Consider the following 27,233-nt stretch of genomic DNA (forward strand, 5'->3'; position numbering starts at 1 on the left):
TTTAAAAATCACATATCAATTGAAATGAAAAATAAACTTCCAATAAGAGTTTGGTGGTGGCCCCGTGGCCAATCCCCTTGGCTGAGCCAAGCGTAAATCGATCAACCATGCTCATTAAACAAAAACTCCAATACATCAACATATCTAAAGTACAGAACTCAAATTTTGATGCTGCTTCGAAAATCAAATTACTCAGCGCCAACGTCTGCGTTCCCCATCCTATTCTCTGCCATCAATCCTTCTGCCCCTTCTGCCTTCGCCCCAAATAGCTGCCCTATCTATCACGTCGCATGTTCATACTCATTGTATCGGAGCTATCCTAGTATTACGCCTAAGTCGTATATCCTCGATTAATTGTATCCAAAATTAAGGGTTACGAAATTCGCCTGTACTAAAGTGTCCGTGTGTTTGGTGTGTATAAATATTTGATGTATTTTTAGTCTTAAAAGTTGTTGGGGTGCTAAAACAAATAGAAATCGTATAACGTTGTGTTTTGGCTCTCGTTTCTCCTTCATTCTGCTCATTACTTCTCTTACACATTGACCATTCGCATTTTATGTTCATGGTTTATATCAAAGAAGTTTAGAGTCCTTTTCAAAAAGACTAGTACTCGTCCTGTTTGCGTTCTGTTCAGCTCCTCTCGGTTCGTTCGTTTGCCATTACCAAACTGTGTTTTGTGATTTTAAGATTAGTTTTAAAAACTAGGAGAATTTGTTTTGCGTCTAATACTAAAGAACTAATCGAACCTATGAAGTATGGTGAATAGTTTGTGTCAATTAACTTTGAATTCCTGCCTCCGGCTCCTGTCTCTCCTACTGATGACATCATAGAGATCCGAATATCGAGTGTATGTGTGGATGAATGGGAATCGCGTGTGATAGAGTTGGCGGCGGAGGCGCTGCCCCGTTAGCCACGCCCGGATGACCTGGATGACCCGGGTGACCCGGGTGACCCGGGTGACCCGGGTGACCCGGATGGATCGTATGGGAGGCCGGTGGCGGCGGCAGCGTGATCGAGAGCGTCACAGTCTGTGGCGCCGCAACTGGTGAGGCGTGGGCGGATGAGGGCGTGACCGCGGTAACAGCGGCGGCCGCTGATGCAATGTGATGCGCGGACGACGTGGGCGGAGGTGGCGGCGGATGGTGTTGCTGCTGCGGCGCCGATGGCTGCTGTTGTTGTGCCCCAGTTGCTGCAGTGGTGGGATGTCACTGGGCTACCACTGAGGCAGAAGCATTCTGCTGAACCACCACGCCGGATGCCACGGAGTTGGCCACCGTTACGGATACGGGCGGAGTGGGTCCTCCGTTTGCGTGGGCCACGCTGGGCTGTTGGGCCTGCTGCTGCTGTGCCTGAAAGGGATGCTGGAAGGGTGGTCCGTAGCACTGCGGAAAATAGAGCTCGTTCTTTACTACGGACTGCTGGACAACAGCGGCTGCCGCAGCGTTGGATGCTATACTGCGCACCGGAAGGATGTTGGCCTTGTTGTCCACTGTCGAGGGATTGTTGTTGTTGAGGAACTGTTGGGCCGCCAGGCTCTTGGCGTCGTTCATCAGGTGATTGGCCACCTGGGCGACAGCGTTGTTATTCTGCTGCTGTTGCTGCTGCTGCTGCTGTTGCTGCTGCTGTTGCTGTTGTTGGTGCTGCTGTTGTTGCTGTCGCCGCACCTTAGTGGTGTTGGGGTTCATGTGGTTGTCGATGTGCTTGGTAACCTCATTCTCCGTAGCAAAGCGCCGACGACAGTTGGGCATAGGACAACAGAATGGACGATCACCCTGCGTGGTGAAAACAAATTGATAGATTAGAGCTCAGACCAGTGTAGATATTTCAGACGCGATTTCTCAATTTCATGATAAGATCTATAAGAGCACTGTGAAATTTCAGTACGATCTCAGAAGTGGCTAGCTAATAATGCATTAAATAATATATAAAATAATCTGCAAGTAAGACTAGACTTAGATGTCTATAGGAATTATGACTTTCTACCAAAGGTTACCGAGGCCCACTGCTTTGACATTAAAACTTGAGTTCTCCATAGAAATTGATTTTGAGAAATAGAGCCTAAGCGGGCTGAGGCCAGGCTACAACTACCTGGTGGGTGCGCGTGTGCTGGTCCAGGATGGCCTTCTGCCGGAAGTCCTTGCCGCACTGACCACACTTGTACGGCTTCTCGCCGGTGTGGATGCGCAAGTGCTGATTGAGGATGGTCCGCTGGCGGAAGAAGCGCGGACAGTACATGCAGCCGAAGGGCTTCTCGTTGGTGTGAATGCGCAGGTGCTGCGTCAGATGCGACTGCTGCCGGAAGCGCTTCCCGCACTCCGGGCAGGGGTACGGCCGCGACTCGATGTGGATGCAGCCATGTTGCAGCAGCGTCGTCTTCTGCTTAAACTCCTTGTCGCAGATGGGGCACCGCACGTAGAGCGGCATGTTTGCCGGTCTCACGCCGATATGCTGCAGCACCTCGGGCAGTATCTTTTGGCCTGTACGAGGATCTGATTAGAAGGTAGCCGCCTCCAAACACGCCTCACAGAAGTACTCACCCTTGCCGTCCTTGAAGTAGGAGGGGTAGTGCATGCCACCGCTGCCATCCGGCGTTCCCTGGGAGTCCTCGTCGTGGTAGCCGCCGCCCGTGCCGGCGATATCGCCCTTAGTGTCGTTGTCCTCGCCAGGGAAGGGTACATCCGAGGGCCACAGGGTCGGGTGCGGCCCGTTCTTGAAAATAAGGTGTGGCGAGACGTCTGTTGAGGGGACGTGTTGATCCGCAATGTCACATGGAAGTAATCAAGCGAAAGAGGCTACTGTTAGCAGCGCTTAAACTTGGCGCGCAGCCGAGATACAAATTTTCGAAAAAACTGCCTAGCTTTCAAGTTAATAACGGAATTTTTTGGCTGCCGATTGGCTGAGGCGATGGAAAAGTTGCATCCTTGCTCTCCTTACTTAAATTATTAAGCAAGTTGCCCAACATAAGGTTTGCTTTCCGTCTCTGCGCTCAGCCAGTCCGCGAGCCAAATAGGTATTTCAATAGGGACAATTTCGATATTCGACCAAAAGTTCGCTCCATTGCAGAGGGAACAGAATTTTGCAGGGAAATCGGTTGCCAAAAGGGATGAGATAAGCCAAGCTTGTGGACCAGCTGGCTAACCGGGGTCTGATCTAGCACTACTCCTATCTGATAAACTATTCGAATCTGTATCTGCATCTGCATCGGTATGTAAGTTATCTGTATCTGTCGCTCGCCTTGGTGGGTGCGCACATGCTGATTGAGGATGGCTTTCTGGCGAAAGTGCTTGCCGCACTCGGGGCAGGCGAAGGGCTTCTCACCCGAATGGATGCGTATGTGCTGGTTGAGAATGGCGCGCTGCCGAAAGCTGCGCGAGCAGTATGGGCAGGTGAAGGGCTTTTCGTTGGCGTGGATGCGCAAATGCTGCGTAAGGTGCGACTGCTGGCGAAAGCGCTTGCCGCACTCGGAGCACGGGAAGGGCCGTGCGTCCGTGTGGATGCGGTCGTGCTGCAGCAACGTGCTCTTCTGCTTGAAGTCCTTGCCGCAGGTGAGGCACTTGAAGAGCCGCAGGTCGCTGTGTGGCTTGTTCTTGTGCGGGCGTCCCGGTCCGTTGCCCGTCCTGCCGCCGCTCGTCACGCCCACCGATCCCACTCCCACACTCGCTCCCGTCGCACCGCCTACTCCTCCGCTCCCGTTGGCTCCCGCACCGCCTTCATTGGCATTGGTGTTCGCTGGTCCGGCGTTCTGCTGACCGTTCTGCTGCGTCGGCAGCATTTCGGGAAGCGCGTAGGCTTCTCCGCCTCCGGCCCCGCCGCCTCCGCCAGACTGTTCCATTGGCAAAACGCCCTTGTTAAGATAATGAAGCGGTGGGAAGCCAGGCGGTGCCAGCATCCCCCCTTGCGGTGCCGCGTGTCGGGGGGCATAATAGTCCGGTGTTTGAAAACTGTTGCCGGGGTCACTTTGCGGTCCGCCGTTCTGCTGGACATGCGGGTTGCCCGACTCGCCCGCGTTGGAGCCCGAGTGCTGGGGGTCATTGCTGCTTTGGTTTTGATTGGGAGCGGTGTTCTGCTGGTTGGCGAGCTGTAAGAAGTTGAAAGAACTTAGTCGGAGCGTTGCTCAAAACTGCAACTCGGAGAAAAGCTCACCTGGTGGTTCATGGGGTCCTCGTCGCCTGCCCCGTTTGCCCTCTGCTGCTGCTGGACCGAAGGGTACGGACTCGAGGAGGGCGACACCTGCTGCTGGCGGCCATCGCCGCTGCCGTTGTCGCGGGCCTCCTGTCCGCCTCCCGGCGGACTTTGCGGCTGTCCCGCTGCCGCTGCCACAGCTGCCGCCTGGGCCGCCGCTTGCGCCGCGTTCTGCTGCTGCTGCTGTTGCTGCTGCTGGGCGGTTAGGTGCTGCTGGGCCTGTTGCTGGATGTTGGGGTACATCTCGCTGCCCCACTGAGCGGGACTGGCACCTATGGCACCGGGGTTCCGTTCAGCGTCCTGCGAGTCCTTGTAGAGCACGTATGGCTGGCCCGTGTCCTGGGTGATGCAGTACATTATCTGGCGCGGCACCTTCAGTCCGGCTGCTATGCAAGCCGCAAAGGAAGCCGAAAAGTTGATGGCCATTGCTGCTGGTTCCCTGTTCAGTTGGTAAGTGGTCAAGGAAGGGCTTCTGCTCTCTCGGGCTTTTATTTGTTGTGACCTTTGACTCTTATGACGTTTTAAGCAATTGCAAAGTGTCCTTTTATTGGCTTTTGATGCACATTATTAAGGGGCTTCTTGGCTCTCTTGGCTGTGCTGGGCTTATCGCCACTGTGGTCTCTGCTGGTTATTTGTTTCTTTTCATGTTGATTAAATTTTAAATTCCTTTCTTCTTAAGTGTTTCATTTATTTATTTACGTTTATAAACTTCTTTGTCTAGTTGGCTCTTTCGCCCACCGAAAGCCGATACGTTTGCTTTTTCCTTTTAAATAAAATGTCACCCTCTCCTTGGTTGGCTTAAAATTGGTTTCAAATATGCTTTAATTGATGCGATTTTCCTTTGGTTCAACTGAAAGATAAGAGGTAATTATTCAAGGATGTATCGAGTTGGCTGGTTCAATAGTTCAACAATCCCCATTAAAGGCCAATAGAAGACCCAACTACTCGTAGGTTGCTATGCAAAACACATCCATCCAAATCCCAACTTCACTTCAAGCCCACAAAAAGTGAAAAGGCCGACGACATTAGCAAAAATGTCTGGCAAATTAAAAACAATGAAGATCATCAACGGCTGATTGGGAGGAGTGGCGCATAAATGGACACCGCATGAGAGCCAGGCGAGTTCCTCCCGCCATTAAAATTCCCCCAGTACCGCCTGGCGACCCACAAAGCGACTGTCCACATGTTTCCTTCTTTGTTGTCTTGCCTTGCCGGTCTGTCTTGACTCACTTGTCTCCTTGGCCCTCCTGCCTTTCGTTTTGGTTTCGGTTCGGTTTTATCTTTGTGCCGCGTTATTTTTGTTGTTTAACGACGATGACGACGACGTGCCAACTTTTTAATGCGGGATCAAGGTCTTGTAGAGCGTGCGCCTCGCACAACACAGGCACTTCGCAGACGCGGGTAGGGCACAGACATACACTTATACCCCCATGGCCCGGATGGTGCCTGTTCGCTGATCAAAAATCAAGCTAAAAAGTTTGATCTTATCTATTTTTACGCAAGTAGTTTTATTAAAATCTGCATGAAACTTTCTTTCTACAATATTACAATTTTTCTATATATTACATGTATTCTATGGGAATAATCGAACAACTATAAAGGGAGTTCAAAACGCAATAACTTTTTTAATTGCACAGATTTCGATCTTCATTCGGACGGAGAACTAAAGGCTATTTAAAAACGTTGATGCTTATATGACATGTTATATTAACAGCAAGTTAAATCTTTAGTTAAGCCCATTACTCGCATAGCAAAAGGGTATACTAGATTCGTCCAAAAAGAATGTAATTACTATGTATGTAGAAGGATGCGTTTTCGACCATATACAGTATACAGCTGTGTTAATGGGCACATTTTTTTATAATATCATTAGGTATTTAATTTCAAATAATTCAACAAATGCTTCACATTTATTTCTTCAATAGTTTCGAAAATATAGATTAAAACAACATAATAGGCAGAAATTCTGGTGTTCACTGAAATAGCAGTGCTATGAAAAAATAGTAACAAAATTCAACTTGACTTGGAACTAACCTAGTTTTTCTTTTTAATGTGTTAATTACGGTCTAATACTTGATTGGATAGCCTTTGCTAACCAGCACAGCTGGCGGCATGGAGTCTACCGGGTCCTGGCAACGTTTGGGGGGAATTTCTGCCCACGCATCCGGCACAACTTGCCAAATCTGAGCCTTAGACGTCGGGGAGTTCTTCGACACTTATTGTTTAATGTCCCCCCACAGGTTTTCAATCGGGTTTAAATCGGAAGATGGTGCTGGCCACGGCATTACATCTATTCTATTTTGGGTGAACCAATTCTTATCCGATGTGCTTCTGCGTTTCGGATCGTTATCATATTTGAATGTCCATTTTAAGGGCATATTTAATTCAGAATATGACAGCAAGACATCACTAAGTATATTTGCATATGCGTATTGGTCTAAAATACCATAAATCATATGTTATGGACTCATACCATTGTAAAAAAAAACAAGCCCATACCAGGATTTTAGGTTCACCATGATTGAAAGTATTCAGTGGGTGTTTTGGGTGGTACTCCGTGTTTGGAGGTTGTCGCACATACTGTCGTGAAACTGGAACTGGTTCCACTGTCCAAAGGATATTACGCCATTTGGAGATTTGTCACTAGACTTACTAGGTAGATTTCAGCGAAGCTTAGCCTTGCCTTAATATGCTTCGGGCTATGTAAGGGAACCTTTCGTGGACTCCTCGCACTTAAATTATTATTCAGTAGTCGCCTCCGAATAGTAACGTCACTGATTCCCAAGTTGAGCTCAGACTTTACATTTCCACTTTTCATTTCTTCTCACTTCATTTCCCAAAATCTATCGATATGCCAGAAAAATTATTCAATTTCCAGCTGAGTAACGATTATTTGATAATAGGGGAACTCGACTAGAGCATTCTCTCTTGCTTTGAATATTTTATTTTGCGTATTTACTTTTTCGAAAGACAATTTAAAGCTGCTGAAGAAAGCAATGCACCGATTGAACACGCACCTCTTAACCCAACTCCATGTGGAGCAGTCCCAACCAGGAATCGGAAACCGACCATCGGAAATCGGCTATCGAGTGGAGGCGACGCAGACAGAACCTACTACCTTGAACTCGCGATGAGTACATACGTACTCAGGGACCAAAAGGCAGTCGGACTGGGTTCTCCAGCGATTGCACTTCGCGTCAAATGCATGCGATGCACAAGTATGTGCATACATATTCGCCATCACCGCCGCGCGCTGCTATTTGTGAGTTGTTGCGCTCCATTGGCAGAGCAACAGCATCTGCAATTTATGCGTTCGTTGTCGTCCCAGGTCGCCTTTCATTTCGATTCCGCGTCACACTATCTGTAAGCTCGCACTGTTTGTTTTGTTGGCGGAATTCTCTTTCCCCCACATCCCACTTCTCCTGCCTTGCAAGCGGTTCTCTACTGATAAAAAAGGTCTAGAAGATAGCGTTGCTGTTTCTGGATCTGTAATTTATCAAGGACTTTTGGCTGAATATATATGTAAGTCACATGGATTCAGCTCAAAGAAGGCAATTTGAGAGTTTGATGTGTTTTGCACTATCTAAACTATGTACGCAGTTAAGCAAAAGTCTATCCAGCAATTTAAATATCACAGAATTTCGAGGAAAACGGAAAAACTAAGGAATAATTGTTTTTATAATCTATATAAAAGTATTGATTTAATAACTACTGAATTCGTAAATCAAACTTATCTTCTGATAAAAGGAAATGTGTTTTAAGGTCAGGGTTTGAGGTGCAACTTAAGCTAATCTTTGTAGTAATGTTGTAATTATGTTACAACTTGAGCCGCTTATTCTAATGAATGTTAATGTTTTTATCTAATACCTTTATCAATATGAATAGCTCGTACTGCTCAATTGATTAATGAAGTTCAGGCGCAAGTTTGTATAGATCATCTATATGTCACGTTCGACATGTCACGCAACGACACTGCGTGATTAACTAAAGCATTGTATCTTAGTTTTACAAGTTAAGCATACAGCGTACAATAAATAAATAAAAATGTTACATATAGTAATAGAATAGAGCCAATAACACCCCTTTTTGAAGAGTTCATGACAAATTCCTAGAAATTGTGGCATGATAGTATGATATCTCTGGCATTGAAATAACTACTACTGATGCTGACCTTCTTGTTCGTGTAACTCTTAAATTTTGAATAACTTTTTATTTAATTATGTGATCTAAAAAAAAAAAGTTTTTACTTGCACAACCCGAATTTCCACGTGCAAAACATTTTAAATAGATTTGTTTAAAGTATTGTGATTATAATTAGCTTTTCAGGATCAATCAAAATACTTCTCCACCTCCAATTCAAGTCCTTACATATTCGTTGTAGATGTATTTCAACTTGGTTAACCAAATAAATCTAGTTTGATTTGTGCATCTTTATAGGAGGAAAGTTCGAGGAATTGAAGATCTGCTGCAAGTGAAAGTTGTCAACGAGCCCGTCTCCAGCTGCAGCAGCTGCCCCACCCACAAGTCGTGGCCCGCTTAAGGGGGAGAATGATATTTCAGTTTCTATTTATATTTGAATGGCGTCCAACAGCGAGGCAGCCAATGCCGCCGCAGCTGATTGCCAATGAAGAAGCTAGCAGAGTTGCACTCGTGTCTCCGTCATGTGCATTGGCATTGCACTATTGTGCAGTGTGAATATCCGTTTGCTGCAGCGTGTGTCTTGAGCTTAGGCCGTCAGGTGTGAAGAAGGTGGAGTTTGCCCGCAATTGCCCGCCCAGCTTTGCTCCCATTACTCGCTGAGAATGCATCGCGTTTGGCTTGGCTTCACACTTAATATACGCAAGCCTACTATCTTACTCCAATTGGACTGGCCCTCAAGATTTTGAACAGTTGAAAATGCTGTAAAACAACTGAATTTTTACTCTTATATTCGAGTTTTTCGACTACCAGATACCCTTTACTTAGATGGTGGGAGTGCAAGAATAGAAGTTTTCAAGTTCAAATAACTTTTTAATTATAATGGTTTTACGTCTATCTGTCTATATCTATATTTATCTATAGAAACACAAATAAAAATACAAAAATAAGATAAGCAAATGGCTTTAATTAAATAGTTACAATTAAATAAAAATTGTGATTTAATACACGATGTAACGTAACAACAACGTTACACATTAAAGTGCGAAAAAACACTTTAGTACTTAACTCTGCAATCGTGTTTTTATCATTAGTTAGAACTGGAAATATTTGTGAAGTGAAAAGCTTTAAACTTTTAGATTTTCCTTCCAAATTTTTAAAATGAAATGTTTTGTTTCTAATTTTTTCTAATCTTTACGGTATGAAAATCTATATTCGCTTTAAAATTTAAGTATTTAATTAAAGCACCGCTTCAATGGTTTCCAAAAGGCGTGTGCGTATGTACATATATATTTACAATAGGAAACCTTTGTTCCAAATCCCGAAATTGAAACTACTTCAAGGTTAAGGCAATGAACAGAATTAAGCAGAGTACACAAATTGTCAAAAGTTTAACGCTTGTTGCTGCACCAACAGCCACAAAAAATGAGCGGCAAAGCATTTTGGCGTAATTTGTGCAGCTATCTAATTCAATGTACAAAAGCTCTGCCAGCGCTACCTCCACACACACAGAAATGACGAAGAGAGAGATCCACATCGGCGATGGGTGGGTGCGGGAAATGCGGGGGAGAGAGTGCACAGCGAATTGAGAGCGGGAGCACGTAACTACAGCGACAGGTATACAGATGTGAGAGTAAATAAAGGCAAAAAGAAAAATAAGGCAAAAAGTGACTCACGAAAACAGCAGAATGGGCATTTTTGTCTATTTTTTGTTTTGGAGAGCGTTGTGCGAAAAACTTAGAAGCTTTAGGTTATCTGCGTAGCTTGTTTTTTTTTGCACACCAAAATAATTGAACATAGCAATTCAGATAAGCGCTCCAAATGCTATGGGAGCTCTCCAATGCGGATTAATATCCCGTGATAACTTCCAGCCCTTAAAAGGGTACGTGGAGATCCGCAATGCAATACCTCGACTGTGGCACATACTCATGCATTTAATTGGCGCCCAACAGAGCAGCTCTGTTGTGTGACAACCGACATTCAACCGGCAACGAAATCATCGCAGATCTGAGTTTCACAGCACGCCACACATGCATTAGGAGTTGGAGATGTACACATCTGTTAGATACACAAGCCGAAAAACGAAAAGACTACAAAAAAACTACAACCAAGACAGACACACACGAACATACAATTAAGTGATTTTGCTTGTTTTATTGCTAAACATTTTGTGGATTTTAGTTTTTGTGCGAAAACCGTTTTCGCTTATAATTCATCATATTCTTTTATGGCCTGACATTCGCACACACTGGCGGAAACACACACACAAATGTGCTTCTCTTTTGGCCCGCCCCCAATACCCCCACCGACACTGCTCACACACTGGCGCAACCCAGGCACCAAAAATATAAATGAATTCAGCCCCAGGGAGAATTTCGCAAAAAATCGGAGAGCAAAAAAGCAAATAAAAATTGCAAATGATTTGTGGCAATTTTTGTTGTTGCTCTTGCCTTTAGTTTTGCGCTTCTGCTTTGGGCTTCTCTGCTCATTAGTGCCGTTTTGTGTTTGGTGAGTGCCCCTTCCGCGCCCCTTCATTCCTACCCCCGGCGAATTTCCTTTGCATTCGTCAACATGATTTACGCGCAAACATTTTTAGTTGTGTATCTTTAAACTTTTAGTAAGTTTTCATTCAATTTTCGCAAGCTCTGCTTTTTTGCTTTCTTTTCTAGGTGCATCCCCCCATTCGGTAGAATCTTAATTGGTTCGCCTACCGAAATCGGGGTTTGAAACTGCTTGTTCCATCTGGATAATCATAATTACTTGGCGTCTCCAATATTAACAATTTAATAGCGCGGGCCAGGATCTTCGGAGTTACGTCGCAATGCAATCCTCCCACATGAAAACTGACTATTCCAGTTCCACTCACTGCATCTAAACTCGTGCCCATGGCTAAGAGCACCCAAAAATCATCCAGTTCCTCTGGGGGTTTGACATACTGTGACGGTGAGTGTATACATATGTGACCCAACGACTGTATTAGTATGTATACAGGGTATAAAGACACTAACCTCAAAATGCTGATTGCGGCAGGCAATGGCACGACTTGTCGAAGCTCGGAACGAGGGAGCCAGAGGAAGTAGGGGCGAAAAATTGCAAATTGCAACGGGCCGCGAACACAGGCGCAGGTCGCAGCGCACACAGACGCACGTGCTCACACAGACACCCCCGAAACGAGCCGAAATTCGCATAGATACCTCTACCAGTGCAGCAGCGTGGCAGATACACACAGATACGCAGCTGCAGTTGCAGTTTCAGTTGCAATGTTGCAAATAGCAAACTGCAGACGATCGCGAAATTGATTGCGAATCTGCTCAGTGGCTTTTGTTGCAATTCCAAAGGGCCTGTACACTTTTTATTTGGCGGTTCTTCATCACACTTCTGTTTGCGCGTTGGACCCCAGTCTTCTGCTTCCTCTTTTCATTTCCCCCTCTGAGGGCGACGTTGCGTATACGCAGTGTTGTACTGCACGTAAATTAAGCGATGTTTATTCAACACTTGCCCTCCTGGCGATTGTTTTCTGTGCACTTTTGCGTTTTATTTCGGTTTATGTCGCTGGCCGACGACATTTTTAGTTATTTTTGATGGCTGCTTCACAAGTTCTCGACGGGAGCGCTCTCCGCACATGTACGTACTCTGTGTACAGCTTTTTTATTAGATGTCGGCACGAAAAATCGAACAAAATGCCAAAAAATAACAAACCGAACGCGAAGCCAACGCGACTCTGAGTCCGAACCCGAAACGAGACTCAACGCGACTCAACTTGACTCGCCTCTCAGCGCTGCGTCGTCGTCTGAACGACTTCTCGTCTGCTGGCGTTGTGTGTCGGTGTCTTGCCTCTTACTCTTTCTCTTTCACTGTCTCTGTGCCTGTTCATGTGCCTGTTTGGGTGTGCGGGAGCATAGCGCGTATTTAGAATGGGAGTCGCCAACCGTGAGAGGACAGGGGCCCCATCTCGGAGAGCCTCTCTAAGCTTTTTTAGCCAAAACATTTGCGAATTTTTTCAACTTTTTGCCGGCGAGTGAGCCTGCGTGAGTGTGGGCTCAGCGCGTCTTACACAACCGCCTTGGTGTTAGTGCAGTCTCTCGAAAAGCTCGCTCTTTGGCTCTATTGTCATTTTCCAAGAGTTGGAGCAGCGAAGCCGCAGTCGCAGCCGGCGTTGCAGTCCTTCTCTGCCGCCATAATTTCTAATAATCTCGAACTTGATGCACTTTTTATTTTCTGTATTAGCAAAACATAATGTCCCAAAACATCGTGTGGTGCCCAATTATAAAGATATGTGTAGACGAAAATGTATGTACATATACATATATATATGTATTTAACACATCTTTATCAAACGAAAAATTTTGAACTTCAGGCTTAGAAGCAGGACTGCACTAAAAACTCTCTCTAACCAACAACATATTTATTTTATTTTAAGGTGGGGCTGCAATTAAGGCAAGTGTTACACCTTATGAACAAATCAACTCAGGATAAGCTTCGCTTCCTAAACTTGAAATATATACATATTACTCCACCCTAGAATCGTTGGCCCTGATTTACGTCACTGAGGACTGCAGTCTACGCAGTAAAGAATATCAGAACATGGCGAATATCATATATTTAGAACGAGATAGCACAAAAAATAAAAAATTGCATGCCGAGTATCAGAAAACCTATATAGTTTAAATAAAAAAGCATACAAATTTGAAAAGTATAATCTAAGATTAAGGCTGATAAATTCCCATAGCCAGATTTTGATGGAATTTCCTGTAAAATGTGTGGCTTTGGAAAAGTCTCTCCAGCTTGTAGTTAGCTTGTCATCCTAATTTCGAAACAAAAATATCCAATTTTCGTTTTAACATTAAAAGATTAAAATATTAGTCGTGCTTATACTAATAGCTTTTTTCCTATAAAGAAAAAGCCAGTTGATATATCATTAGCATATAATATCCGGACATAGTTGGAGGTAACTTACATAAACTAGAAAAAATATCAGCAATTACATACATACGTATCTATAGGATTACGCTTTAAGAAATTGATTTTAACCTATTCGACCGGATGATGCCCTCGCAAAAGCGAACAAACCTTAGGACCTGCTGACCAACTCTGGCAATTCAAATATGGAACTTAACCTACGATTCTCCAGATTCAGATTCCAGGCACATATCGTTCCAGAAATTGCAATACTCATTGGATTTCACAGCTTTCCGGGTTAAAAGCGGCTTCCCAGCGACTGCGACTGACAGGTGTGGCGTTGCGGGGGAGGGGAGCGAAGCAGGGGCGTGTTCACATAAAAAGTAAAGTATTGTACGATGTGTATGCATTATTGTATAAATAAACAGCGCTCTTTTTGTTTTCTCTATAAACAACAGAAACAAATCGAGCAGATATACTAGCACCCCTTCCCGCGATACATTTATAAGTACGTACATACGTATTCGGTGCTGACATCGTGTATTTTGTATTTTTTGCTGGTTATTTACTTTCGATTGCGTTTTGCTCTATTTTAAGGTTTTTGCATCGCTGCAGAAAGCGAAAAACACGAAATATTACAAGTTATTTTTTATGCTGCTCGAAAAAATGCATTCAAAATGTCATTACGAAAGAGAACGAAAAATGCCCAAAGCCCAAGATGGCAACTTTCCTTGAGATGGCCAAGAATAAACGACAGATACAATTGTATCTCTCAGATGCGCTTTTCTTGCTCTTTTCTCTCTGTTTGTGCATCTGGTGTGCGGTGTGTAGTTTAAATTTAGCAGTTTTTATTGCATTGTTGCCAAGATTCCTCTACCCTTCATCTCTTCGTTTGCCAATGCATTCAGCTGTTTTGCTTTGCGAATCTTTTCGCCGTGCCTTTTGGTTCAGTAACCTATCGATTTGATTTTGTTTACCTTTCCGACTTGATAAACAGAAGCGGCGAAAAGAGCGCGGCGGGATTCGCAACCATTTTTAAGTAAATCAAATTGAGTTCGTAAAAGGACTAGAGGGAACGAGAACCCACAGTTCTGTCATTATTGATTTTAATGTCATTTTTAATCATTAGTTATAAGGCTATCAAGGCAAGTATAGCTTTTGCCTGAAGTTTGTAAGGCAGCTAAAAAATTCCTATTATATGTGCAGGCATAAAAAATGAAAATCAAGATATGAACCTATGTATATGTATGTTGAAGGATTCTTACACGTATTCATACATAATTATTTTAAGTTGTTTACTTTGCAATATTCATACATAATTATTTGAAGTTGTTTACTTTGCAATTGAGTTACCACTATAGTTTATCCCAGCTTGGCTTTGGTTTCGTATTTTAATAAAATGCATTTGTCTTTATGCACCCCCTCATTTATTTGCCATGAGGTCCGGATTGGTTCATAGTTCTCCATGGGTGTTTTCCCTCCCACTGCCACTGTGGCTCACGCCGCTTTGGACCCAAAGCAGCGTGTCAAACGAGTCTAATGCAATTACCTTAAATGACTGCAAAAATGCAATTTAGCGAAATATGTTTAAATCTAGGGAAGCAGCGAACGGCCAACAGCTTAGGTGCCGCAAGTAGTCAAGAAAAGGGCCGACTCAACAGCCGCAAGTACAGTTGGCAGGTGCCACTAAATGCAGCCCGCGCAATTCCACTCCGCCCAGGCTACTTTGTTGCAAGTTGGTCCGCTAATCAGTCCATGCGTAAAGTGTGAAAATCCGCACGCACCCAACAAAAGCCTCTCAACGCACAAAACAGTAGCTACTAACTACCCTTTAGTCCCCAGTCCCTCCTCTACAGACCGACTCATGGGTCTTACCGTTTAATGGCTTTTTTGTAAGTAAGAGGATTAGTTGAGACCGGGGGTCGCACACTTTTTTGCCGACCCTTAGTATCTAGTTTCACCGGGATCTCAAAATATTAATGCACCTTTCTTCCCAGTGTTTCAGACATTTCCATGAACTCTGCTTCCCCTCCACTGCCACTTCTACTCCCAAAGCAGAAACAAACACTTTCAGATGTTGTGCCAAAGACATCGTTGAGAACAAATAAGTTTTGACATAGTTCTCTCCGCTCTAGTGGCTGTATAAAGTGAAGCTGGGCGAACGGGGCGTATGCGCATTTTGACGTCTGGCAACTTTTGAGGGCCGTTTCGGGGAGTGTGTCAAATCCAAAGTCAACTAGGCATGTTGAGTATTTGTTTGAGCCTGCAATATTTGCATATAAGTGAGAGTTTTTGAAAATATATTCTTGTTTTATGTATTTCTCCTTTCCAGCCACTGCCTCTGAAAAGTCTATAGCCTTTCTTAATAAACTTTATCGCATTTTCTGCCTCTTTAGATTTCCTTAAAAGTGAAAACTGCGGGATACGAGGTTGAGTCTTCCCTTCGTTGAATTTTACCCTGCTCCGAGAAACAAGTTTTAACGAGCGGGAAAGTTTTTTCAGACAGAAACCAGACAAAAGATAGTTTATATGGAAAATATGCATGCCACATCGAGACATCGCAAGTGGCTAAAATTGTGCCACATTCTGGTCTCAAGTACATCAATTAGCTGATCTGAATTACAGCCAAATTTGCGGTCCCATCGAAGACCGCAATGAAACCCACTTCCGACCGTAAATCAAATGAAACGGGCTGCAAACAAAGTCTCCCCTGCATTTAAATGCAGTTGCATGTTTCAAATGTTATAGCTGCCTTTCCTGCGCCCCGCAACGCCCCTTTGGTCGGCAGTCTGCAAGTTAACGTTGGAGTTGGTTAGAGTCTGGCTGCATTGTCCTCGGAGCAATGCCGCATGCCCCGAGCTCTTTTGCACTGTTTCCATTTTTACGTAGACGGGAAGAAAAACAGTGTTCCTGTGCGAGCAGGAGGGGGTGCAAGGTTGGAATCAGTATGATTGTACAATTGCTAAATGCAAGTTTTTAAAGGAATATGCATACATGAAGAGAATGGCATTTCATTATTGAAAGAACTCTCTTGTCTTCATATTTGCATTTAACTCGCTAAAACTAAGATGCTAATACTAATACTAAGAGTGTTGTGGCTTCGACCTGATACTAGTTGCTTAAAGGCCTCATCCATTCTCTTCGCTTTTAAGCCATTGCAAACATCCGAACTCCAAAACCTGCCCCCCGAACCTCAGTACGATGGCGAAATGTTTATTGCATGGCAACTAACGACAACAACGCCGTGTGAATAATGGCAGCACCCATCCCACCACCCGCATTTCCGTTTTTGCCAACCCTGAGAGGAAACGCCAGTTCCAATCCCAATCCCAATCCCAACCCCGTCCCCGTCCCCGTTCCCGTCCCCTGCCACCCGTTCAGAGGAAGACGACCGGGCGATCTCAGTACGGGCGTATGAAAAATTACGCATACGCCCCGTGCTGCCTCGCGATAGGCTGTTGACATGCATTGGCCAACCCTCGACCCCGCCATATTTTGTGTCGTTTATTTTAAATAAAATAAGGCAAACAAGAAATAAGTTTTTCCATCTTCTGTTGTTTAACCTGAAAGTGTGCCCCTCGACGTGGGCGTGGTTGGTGGTGGTAGGAGAGAGTGAAGGGTTTCTCTGCCTCTGGTTTTTATCAACGCGGAGCCTCTTTATAAATCCTTCTCGGTAAATACGGACTCAGTCAATCAACTGAACCCCTACTCCTTTTAGCCCGCAGCATGTGAGGAGCTCCTTAAATACTCCAAAAGCTTTTTGGAAACCAAACTTCCGGCCCAGTTGCTCTAAGTGAATGCATATGCATACATTCATCTTTTCATCCAGCCATCCATGTATCTAAGTATCTTTGTAACTAAGCACCCACTCTGCCACCCAGCCAAGGCCGGCGAAAGCCCTCCATCCCAATTAGGTGGAGAGGAGGCGCCGGACCATCCACTCCGCTCATGGGAGCTCTCATCTGCTGTCCTCCCCCCTCTTGGAATTTGGCACCAATATAGCCGTTCTAGTTGCTGCCTTTCACGACTTTCGCTTGCGTGGCAGCTGAGGTTGAATCGCATGGATGTGGATGTGGATGTGTCAAGCGGAATGTTTGTTTTGAATATTCATGGGAGCGCTCTTGAACAAGTTGAGGGGATAATTAGAGCTGGCTGAAACGGAGCGAACGTTTTTACCGATGCACGTGAAGGACTCACGTGTGACAGGATTATACACAACTATTTGAATCAGGTCCAACCAAGAGGCGACTCGTGATCACCTTGGTTTAGACGGCAGAATAAACCTTCGGCAGTGCAAAAGAACACCGCCGACTTACAATTAATTCTGATGTTATAAACAAAAACCGCCCCCGCCCCCCTTAATGACATGTCACGTTTGCTCTAGACTCTGGAAACTACATTCAATGACATGGCAAAAAACGCGCAGAGACAGAAAAATATACGCAGCAGCTGCAATAAAATTAAGTGAAATGGCATGGAAAAGAATGCAACCGAAAAATGCAATTTGGGCTCGGTTCAGCGGGTTTGGTGGGTGGTGGGTGGTGGGTTGCTTGGCTGGGTCGCTTCGTTTGTGGTCTTCTGGGCGGCTCCACTGTTGCCAACTGCAAGCGCAGCACCAGTGTGCAACAGCAAAAAAAGAAGCTCGCGAATGTAAATTAAACTTGTCATTAATGACATGGGCCACACGTACGCAGCTGTATGTACAGCAGCAAATGGAGAATCACATGGATAGAGAGCGGAAATATAATTGCGCTCTTTTGGGCGACGCATCGTCAGCTTCAGCACATTAAAAAGTGCAGCTACTTGCCGGTGGGGAAAGGGAGGGGCGTACATGGGGGGTGGCGAATGGCAGACGCAGACACTCACCGTCCCTTTTGCACATCCTCGTGCGGAAGGACTCTCGGCAACTGACCGTTCGGCCGGGCAACCCCTTTCGGGGCTCCCCATCAGCACCCCAGCCCCACCCCCCATTACACACACTGCCCACGCCTCTGCCGCCGACTCTGCCGCGGTCGCTGCGAATGCTGCTTGCCTGCTATTTTCAGTTAAAAATGTGTGGAGTCAACTGTACTTCAACGGCCACATGCACACACTTACGACCGTTTTTGTACACGAATTTTATTTCAATTCATTTAAAATACGTGTAATGGTTGCTTTTTTGCTGCTGCTGGTGCTGCTGCTGCGAGCGCTCATCCTTTCGACCTTTGTATTTCGATTGCCGATGGACCACCCAACACCAACAAAACCCATCCTCTCTCTCTCCCCCCCCCCCCCCCCCGCAGCTTTTAATGGACTGGGGGGTGGGCGGAAATGGAGCTGTATTTCGGTCTCGTGGTCCTCGGGTGCCCGTCGCGCATTTTTTCAATAATTAATTTTTTGCGCGTAAGTGAAATTTGCATGTAGATGAGCACGCAAAGCTGTACATAGACTTCATATAGATAGGTATGTATGTACATATGTATACATACGTTTGTACTGGACACCTACACAAATGCGCATGTGGGGTTTGTCCCAGAGGACCTCTTATATCAATTATTGCCGCTTTGAGTTATAGCTCGAATATTTTCTTAACGTATATCTTGAACTATCGCTGATGTAACGTGCACAAACAAGATATTGTTAGATTCGCAGTAAAATAGTTTTAAAAGATGCTCTACTTCATCGGCTTTACTCTTCTTCGATCCCAATTTATTTTATAGATAAATAGAAAAATAGAAAATATGGCTCAAAAACTTTGTCCTGCATATATATGTAATATCTGTAAATTTCAAAACATAGACTTCCAATACTGAAAATATCGAAATCTCTATCAACCAAAGTTTATATATTTAAACGTTAAATTTCCTAACCCAATTCTGGCTGCAATTTGCAGTTATAATGTGATTCCGAGTAATTTTTGGGGAAATTTATTCAAAAAGAGGACGGAATTTAAATTGTACTCACCAAATTGACAGGCAAAGATGATTTCGATTTCCTTCGAAGGTTTTCTTTTGCTACGATGCCTATGGGATGGGTGTGTGGGGCTTGTTGGCTTTTACCAGAAATACTCCTCCTCTATACTGTTTAGATCGTCAAAACTTGTGTTTTATTGTTATAGTAATATAATTTGATGTTTAGCCTAGATCGTTCCTCCTATCGGAATGGAATTTTATTTGGTTTTTGTTTATCTTTTTCTCACTACTAGTGTTAGATTAATTTCTTGTAAGTACGAAATGCTTTCGAAAACGGATTTTACATGCCTTTATATCATACTTGGCTTTTGCCACGATATGAACAATTTTAGATAATTTGTATATGGATATATATTGATATTGTATAGAGATGTTCTTCGATCCGATTTATGTATCTTTTCCTCGGTACGACGTGAGCTCCTAGCACTGACGCGTTCCACACACACATACACAAATTTACACTTGTGATTGCGCAACTTTGGCACAAAACTGTTTATACAGTTTGCTGCTCTCCACTTGCGAAATGGTTTTCGCCGCTTTCTTCGTTATTTCGATTGCTTCACCTCTCAAAGTTTATAAAGTGTTATTCAGCTCGATTTATTCAAGACTTTTTCAGAACATTTTCTCGACCGCTTTTTTGACGAACGCAAAATTTAAGGACTAAGGCGAATATGTAAATAAGCTAACGCAAGAGTTCAATTTGTTTAACGACAAATGTTTTTGGCTTTTTATTAATTACCGTTATGTTTTAGTTGCTGTTTAGCTTTTTCCCGTTAAAAAACACACAAAATAAATTTAACAAATTTTGGCTATTTCCGTTTTTGTATTATTTTTCTCTTTTGTTGGCTTTTGGTATTGAATTTCAGTTGTCACTTTTGCTGTTGCATTTTCTTTTGCTGTTTTCTGTTTCGTTGCTCTATTTTCTATTTGTTATTCTGTTATCGGATTTAGTTATCGGTTATATCTCTTGAATTCTGCTATTGTGTTGGCTTGGAGGCGGTTTTAAGGCTATTTCTGGTTGTGATTCTGATTCTGATTCTGTTTCGATTCGTTTTGTGTTGGCTTCGGTTGCTATTTTCGTTTGTTTCGGCTGCTTGTTCTCCTGCTGTTGCTGTTTCTTGTTGGGTTTTGGCTATTTCGTGTGTCTATTTTCGTTTGATTGCTTTGATTTGTTTGCCTGGTTAGTTGGCTGTTTCCTTTTGGTTGTGTTATTCGTTATTTGTTGCGCTTTGATTATTTTTCGGTTTATTTCGTTCAATTAGGCTCTTTATTATGGTTACTGTTTTCGTTATTATTAACTTTGCTCGTATTATGTGTTCTATTTATGTTCTTGATTTTGAAGTTGTTATCGGTTGGTTGGTTGTTGCAGTGGTTGTAATTGTTGCTGTTATTGTTGTTGCTGTTGTTGTTGTTGCGGTGTTTGTAGTTGTTGTATTCCAAATTTTGTTGTGAATTTTGTTTGTTAAATTTTGAGAAACTAACTAAAAATCACTTTTTGTTTTTTCATACAACTGAAAGATAACTTTATTTTGTTGTACTATTTTCTTTTGTTGTTGTTGCTATAATTAATGTCGTAGAATTGATGGCGTAAATTATATTCAAATCATTTAGTTATTTTTTAATAAGAATGTTTGAAATAAAAAGTTAACTGATGGTAAATAATTTGTTATCGTTGTCGCTTTTTATTTTATTACATTTATATTATAGTATGCTCTGATCTTCGTTCCGTTCGTTTTGTATTATACTGACATTATTATAGTGGTTATATTATTATTTGTTAAACAAAACAATATTTCAGTAAGTATCAACAACGTTTTAACGTAATGTTTAAAAATGTTCCAAACAGTCAAAAAGCACCTGCAAATAGAAAGTACGTTCGATTAGTGACCATGTTGGTAGGCGCTACCAGCATTTTTTGGATGCCATCGACTTCTTATCTTTGAAAGTGGTATCCGGAAACTGCCAGCGGCTAAAAACTGCAAGTATAGTAAACTATTTTGCAGTGCAGCCAAAGAAAAGTAAGTTAATCGTGCCAGCAGGTTCTTGGCTCTGGGATGCTTCCTCTGGATGTTGCCCAAACACAATCAACACATGGCACAGATAAAAACAAATCTATTGGCACGCACAAACACCCATGCCCCCCAACCATCTAGTGCTCTCCTATTCCTAACTCTAGGCACCAGTGTTTTGTATGGGGGCACCACGCATTGTCTAAACATCGGAGAGGACCTCAAAGAGAGCCGCGCGGAGAGAACCGGAGAGAGGGCGCAAGGACAACGCCGGAAAGCTGAAAATACGGGAAAACTAAGCGAACAACAAAATTTTCAAGTTCAAAACGCCGCCAGACGATGAAATCGGGTGCGGAAAACAAAGCAACTCCATCAAACTAAGCAAAACAGGCAACTGCGATACGATCTTATGCAGACAACAACACAGCCGAGAAAGCTGCGGCAACGCCAGGTACATAGGCCAGTTAAATAAAAGTTAGGCGACCGCACTGTGTGCGGGGGAGATTAATGGGTAGCGATACAGCCCACACGAGTACACAGAGTTCGCTTTTTGCCATGATGCACTGCGGGTAAGTGGTTCGACCGCCGGCACCGCCAATTCCACCCGCCAAGCACTGAAACACAAAGTTCCGAATAGTTGGACAGGAATTGGTGAACCGCATCGGGGAGAGACAATATCCGCAGATGCGTCAGATAGCGATTGTGTGGAAGGGTGTTGCAGTGCATTGGCCAGATTACTGCAACTTTCTAGAAGCAACACAATGGTTAGAGCAGCAACTCCAACTGACAATGTTGCTCGCTTAAGCACTATTCACTTCACTTCAGATGAGCATGGTCCTACGCAAAGCTTTCCGCGCACTTTAGATCTCACAGAACCACACGCAGATTGGACTCGCAATCTCTGCGAGCCACGAAAAGCGTGTACAGTCAAACTTTCGTAGCTCGAACCACTATATGTCACGACAGAAGCTGATGTTATGGAGCCTTCGAGTTGTGTTCTTTATAAGTCTCCGTTCTTCAGACTGAAGAAAGTAAGGAACTTCAAAGTTATAGATGCCTCTTTATGCCGTATTATATCCGAATTCTAAGTCGAGGAATTTAGAAACGACCATCCCCCGGACACTGGGCTTCACCCAGATCGCAAAAGATTCGGTCAGAGACCCAGAGCCAGAACAGAAACTCGGGAAATACGATTTCTTTGGGCGCGCAAAAATGCTGGAAATTCGCGCGAACACTCCAAGAGCCGCAGAGCTCCGCGAAACGCACCGAAAACGGCCAAAAAGATGAATATGTGCAAAAATCTTTTGCATACGCTCAAGAACCCATGAAAGCGGCGATAGCCCAGCCGCAGTCGCAGTCGCGGTCGCAGCCGGCGTCGCCGTCGGCAGCATCAGGAGCCGCGAGAGCTGAGAGAGTCAAAAAGAAACTGAATAAATTTTCTTCAGTGGGTAGGGGACTGACGCGGTGGCGGTGCGAGGAGGTTGGCGCACAAAGCTTTTTACGGACTCTCGCTCGGACAACAACAGCGTAGCGAAAATCGAACGTAGCGAACGCAAAGAGACGTCCCATAACCATAAGCCACCACGCGCCCACACCCCAGCCCCCCAGAGAGCCGCCCTGCGAGAGATACAAGTGCTGCGAGAGCGCTACTCAAGACTCTGCCCGTGTGTGTGTGAGAGACAGACATAGCGAATGGCGAGAGGAGGGGGCAGAGCAAACAACAAAAAGCATCCACAGCGACGGCAAAAAGTTCGCAAAAAGCAACTTAACGGGGAGGCATGTGTGGATCTGGATATAGATGTGGTGTATCTACATCTGAGGCCACAGGCACTCGTGTCTCGCGACTCACATGAGTCCCGCGGTCGACGCGCGCGTCGCTGCGACTGCGGCCTTGCGTCGCGTGCCTTTGCAGCTGAGGCACGCTGTTGCCCCTTTCTGTGTTTCCGCAAGGGGTATGCCCGACCGTGGGTGGGCAAGGGGCGCGTCTAGCCCCCAGGGGGCCTAACCCTCCCCCTGCGCGAATCCCTCGGCTGGCCGTCTGGCGATGTGGTTGCTTTTGGCGGCAGCGCGTGAAAGTGTTACGATTTGGAAACTGGCCGAGCTTAGAAGTGGGTAAATCAGTCGCAGCCACCAGCGTCGGTGGAGGAACCAGGGCTTTGACGCGCAAATTTAAGTCTCGAACTTAAAGCCCTGACAGCGAACTCGGGACACCTGAACTAGGCACTTAACATTGCCTTGAAACGTAGCGCCTGGTGAAAGGGTTTGGATCTCATTCATACTCATTTGAACAATTAGATTAAATGCAGTAAATACATTTATTTATTATGACAATTGGAGCAGTGTCCAAAGCTAGCTACAAAATATCAAAGGATAATGGTTGGGTTTTTGTGAAAAGCTTGTATTCGACGGTTGGTTGAGTTAGGAAACATATGCCAAATGCTATATATAAACTTATCTCTATCGGCTGCGCTGGCTTAATCAGCCGCCGCTGTTTTTGCGCTTGGGCAGTGGGGGCTCCGTCCTAGCCGGTGCTATCAGTAGACAAACAAAAGTGTTCACTTATAAATATTTATTAAAAACAAAATGATAATGCCAATTGAATCGCAGTAAAACAACAAATGCGGGTACACAAATGCATTGGCTGGAATGGATGAATGAAGCTTGGATTGCGAGAGTCCCTCTGATCAATTTAAGCTTAACTGGGAATTTTTGATAAAGCCCACACCACTTGGTGGCTACCTAGTTCTCTTAGCCAATCCTCGTATCCTTCGAACCAGCGATGTCACTGTACACGCCGTCCACCAGTTTGATTATATTCTGTTGGTGCTTCATAATGTCTTGAACATCTTGCCGGAGAGCAACGTCGTTCGGCTGTCCGAGGTCGGTCGTACTATCGACTTCCGCAATGTCTGGGGACTTCTTGCCTCGGCACACGACATAGCTTGGCTTTCCGCAAAGCCTTAGGTCAGCTACCTGAGCGACTTTCTCCTTGCTACTATTGTCCGAGGAGCTAAACATCTCAGATTTGGATTTACTCATCGTGTTTCTCAACTGATTTACTACACTGTATTTAAGTGAGACGTTTACTTGACAACTCCGGGAGCCTAAACTTTGAATTATACAGAAAAACACGAAACACTGTTCCAGTCCACTAGTCCGGCTATGAGAGCCTCTTTTCTGATCAGTCGCAAGCAGCCGTGGATGGGGCAGCTGCTGCTCATGGCGAGGAACAAGGCCCTCACGCTCCTGCTGAAGCTGTATAGGCGGACTCCCATTTTCAGACCGCGACACCTGCCAGGAAGGAATCAGACTCAGAGCGCTGGACCTGGCCGGGATGCAACGATCAGGACCTCTGCCAAAAACACGAACCTTTCCTGTCGTATTTCCCATCTCACCATGTTTGCCGGCCTCGTGTATCTGGATGTGCTAAGTGAGGACGACTACGTCTATGAGGTCAGTGACGTGGAAATCGGATCGGACGGAGAAATTTTTCTGGACTTGCACAGTCGGCGGAGACAGGGCAACTTCGAGCTGGCTCTAATGGCGGGCGGACAACTGGACGTGGACTCCGAGGAAGACGAAGAATTCGACGAGTGCGACTGCGAAGGATATGTGCGTTACGTGGAGTACGTGGAGTGCAAGGGGGGGAGCGATCTAGTGCGGACGGATGGACGAATGGAGTCTTTGGAAAGATCTCAGCTGCCTTCCGCGCCACCAGGTTCTTTCACAAAGCGAGCCAACCTCCCCATCTAAGCCGTGAAGTATGGCAACGCCGCAATGCCGACAATTGGTACTCTCGTTTGGCGCCAATACTAACGACAACAATGTAAAACACTAGAGCACTCTGGCGAGAGGGCACGTCAAGTGCAGAGAGAGTCCGAACCCGAGTCGGAAAGGGGGCGGGGGGGCCAGGGCGGTCGGAGAGTGTGCAGAAAAACATTTGCCGGCTGCTTAGTTTTTTTGCCGGTGCAAAAAGTCGAATGCGAGCGAACGCTGAAAGCTTCCACTCTCCCTCCGCGATTTAGATTCAGATTCAGATTCAAATTCACATTCACATTCACGTTCGCACTCAGATTCCGATTTCGAGTTCGACCTCCCCCTCTGGCACTACGGTACCTCATCAGCGTCATCGCCATCGCAAAGTCACACACGGCGTATACATAATCCAAATAAAAGCAAACATCAAATAGTTGTTGCTCCGGCAACTGGCCATTGTTGTGTTAGGTGTATGTATGTATGTACATCTCGCAGGGTCCCACGTCGGGACAATGGAAGAGCACGTGGCCAAAGCCCCGTGTTTTTGTTGCCTCCTTGTGGAACTGGCTAAGATATTGCCACGGCGACAGCTCTGTTTTTGCGGCCTATCTGGCGATAAGGTGCCCTTTCCGCCCCACCCCCTATGATATGCTCTAATCTTATCGCGAGCGAATAGTGAACTCACTTCATGGAGCACTCGCCAGTGCGAATTCTGTTCGCCTTTCGGCAAAGTAGTTAGCTCAAATATTAGGTCACACAAAAAGCCGGTTTCTGTTGTATTCGGCTGTTTTTGTTGTTGGCTCTGTTATCTTGTGTTGGGACTGCATATGTGGGTGAGTTTTGTTCGTGTGTGAGCTGGCAAGCCGGTTTCGGTCGCTGTTGTTTTTCGTGACTTTGTCGACTTTGGCTATGTAAATTTGTGCCGGCCCGCTCCCCGCGAAGCATGTGCCCCCAGATCCAACAGAAAGAGCAACAAGAGAAATAGAACCCAATAAAAACTAATTTGGCAGGCAGAGTAGACGGTGGGGTTTCCCTCGTGGCCTTCTAAATTAGCATTAGCAAGTATTTTGCATCTGTGGGGCAGTCACATCTCCAATTGTGTATTCGGTATTACTAAAGATGGGTTATTTGATCGGACCAGGCATACTTTCTCAATTAGACATAGTTGTGCAAGTACAGTTGACACCATAGGCGCTAATTAGAATAATTCAATAAAATGCAGTATTAGAGACTATACTAAGAAGTCCTTAAATATTTATAGTACACTTTGGTGTTCTCAAGAGTAATTATTTAAATTCATTCAGTATCTGGTTGCGAAAAGGATTTATCGTCAAACCTTTTAATCTATGACTAAAGAAAAGATATAAGAGACACGTCAGGGGACATTTTATTCTGCGTCCCTAAGCAGATCTCCTGACAAAAATCGTCGATTAGCCGGGACAGGAATTCAATAAAAGCCGGATGTGGATGTGGGCACATACATAGACGCGCAATTACCATTTTTGTAATTTGCAGTGAAAAGACTCAATTTGATGGGAAATCATAAAGCAGTTGGACCCAAAAAGCTTCGTTCGGACGTAGGCTGCCCAGGGATAAAAGCTGGTGCCACCCAACGCCACCCAATGCCAACCACCACCCACGGCAGTGGCTGGCTCTCGACAGGATATGCAGATAACTGTAAATAACCGATTATATGCACATATATTTCCTCACCTATGTACCGCACACATTTTTATGTATGCAAGTATATCACGGCACATATGTACAGGGCAGAGTTTAAGCCCGTTGTCGCTGTCGTTGTTGTTGCTTAATTTACAGCCTTATGTCACTTTTTGGTGCATTACACTTTTTCATTATCGCGCAGCAGCACCCAAAACAGAGAGAGCAATAGGGAGCGACGACCAGTCGGTCCCTCTCGCTTTCTCCGCCTCGGCTGGCTATGGCCATCTCGCTCGGCCAGAGTCCGAGGAAAAGTGAATGAGGAGCGGAGCACACATCAAAGGGAAATGAGTTTTCATTTAGTCCCACACAAAGGCGGAAATGAATCGAAATAAATAAATAAATTGCACCTGGAAGCAACAGCCACCACACCCCCGCATCCCTTGCATTACATACGACCCACGCCTGCCCCCCCCCCCTCTCTTCCCCCCCCCACACATCAACGGATTCGGAACTTTGCGCATGCGCAAGGAGAGAGAGAGAGTGAGAGGAAGAGGAAGGGAGAGAGCGGCAATGTCGCGAGAATGCAACGACAATCGGCCGTCTCGCTCTGGCTTGGCGTGCATTCAACCCGGTAAGG

General features: G+C 45.0%; 3 protein-coding genes across 7 annotated transcripts; 1 reads left to right on the top strand and 2 right to left on the bottom strand.

The window, feature by feature from the left end:
• On the bottom strand, positions 1–20,597 carry LOC6616594 (zinc finger protein 768). 5 transcript variants are annotated; one of them, XM_032719854.1, is made up of 6 exons: positions 19,162–20,597; positions 4,144–5,032; positions 3,319–4,078; positions 2,538–2,735; positions 2,086–2,489; positions 1–1,772 (listed from the first exon to the last, which is right to left on the bottom strand). In XM_032719854.1, exons 2-6 carry the CDS (start codon positions 4,606–4,608, stop codon positions 1,206–1,208), a joined length of 2,394 nt encoding a protein of 797 aa, XP_032575745.1. In that variant the 5' UTR covers positions 4,609–5,032; positions 19,162–20,597; the 3' UTR covers positions 1–1,205. The 5 variants fall into 5 exon arrangements, with proteins under 5 accessions (XP_032575745.1, XP_032575747.1, XP_032575746.1 ...); XM_032719856.1 differs by having other exon boundaries at positions 2,089–2,477; positions 19,162–20,596; XM_032719855.1 differs by having other exon boundaries at positions 2,086–2,477; positions 19,162–20,596.
• Positions 20,598–23,755: 3,158 nt separating this feature from the next.
• LOC6616595 lies at positions 23,756–24,237 on the bottom strand. The gene has a single exon (XM_002040918.2). The coding sequence runs from the start codon at positions 24,215–24,217 to the stop codon at positions 23,927–23,929; it is 291 nt and encodes a 96-aa protein (XP_002040954.1). The 5' UTR covers positions 24,218–24,237; the 3' UTR covers positions 23,756–23,926.
• Positions 24,238–24,332: 95 nt separating this feature from the next.
• Positions 24,333–25,376, top strand: LOC6616596. The gene has a single exon (XM_002040919.2). It carries the CDS (start codon positions 24,341–24,343, stop codon positions 24,929–24,931), a length of 591 nt encoding a protein of 196 aa, XP_002040955.1. The 5' UTR covers positions 24,333–24,340; the 3' UTR covers positions 24,932–25,376.
• Positions 25,377–27,233: the final 1,857 nt, after the last annotated feature.

Source organism: Drosophila sechellia, chromosome 3L (assembly GCF_004382195.2).
Source record: "Drosophila sechellia strain sech25 chromosome 3L, ASM438219v1, whole genome shotgun sequence".
NCBI lineage: Eukaryota > Metazoa > Arthropoda > Insecta > Diptera > Drosophilidae > Drosophila > Drosophila sechellia.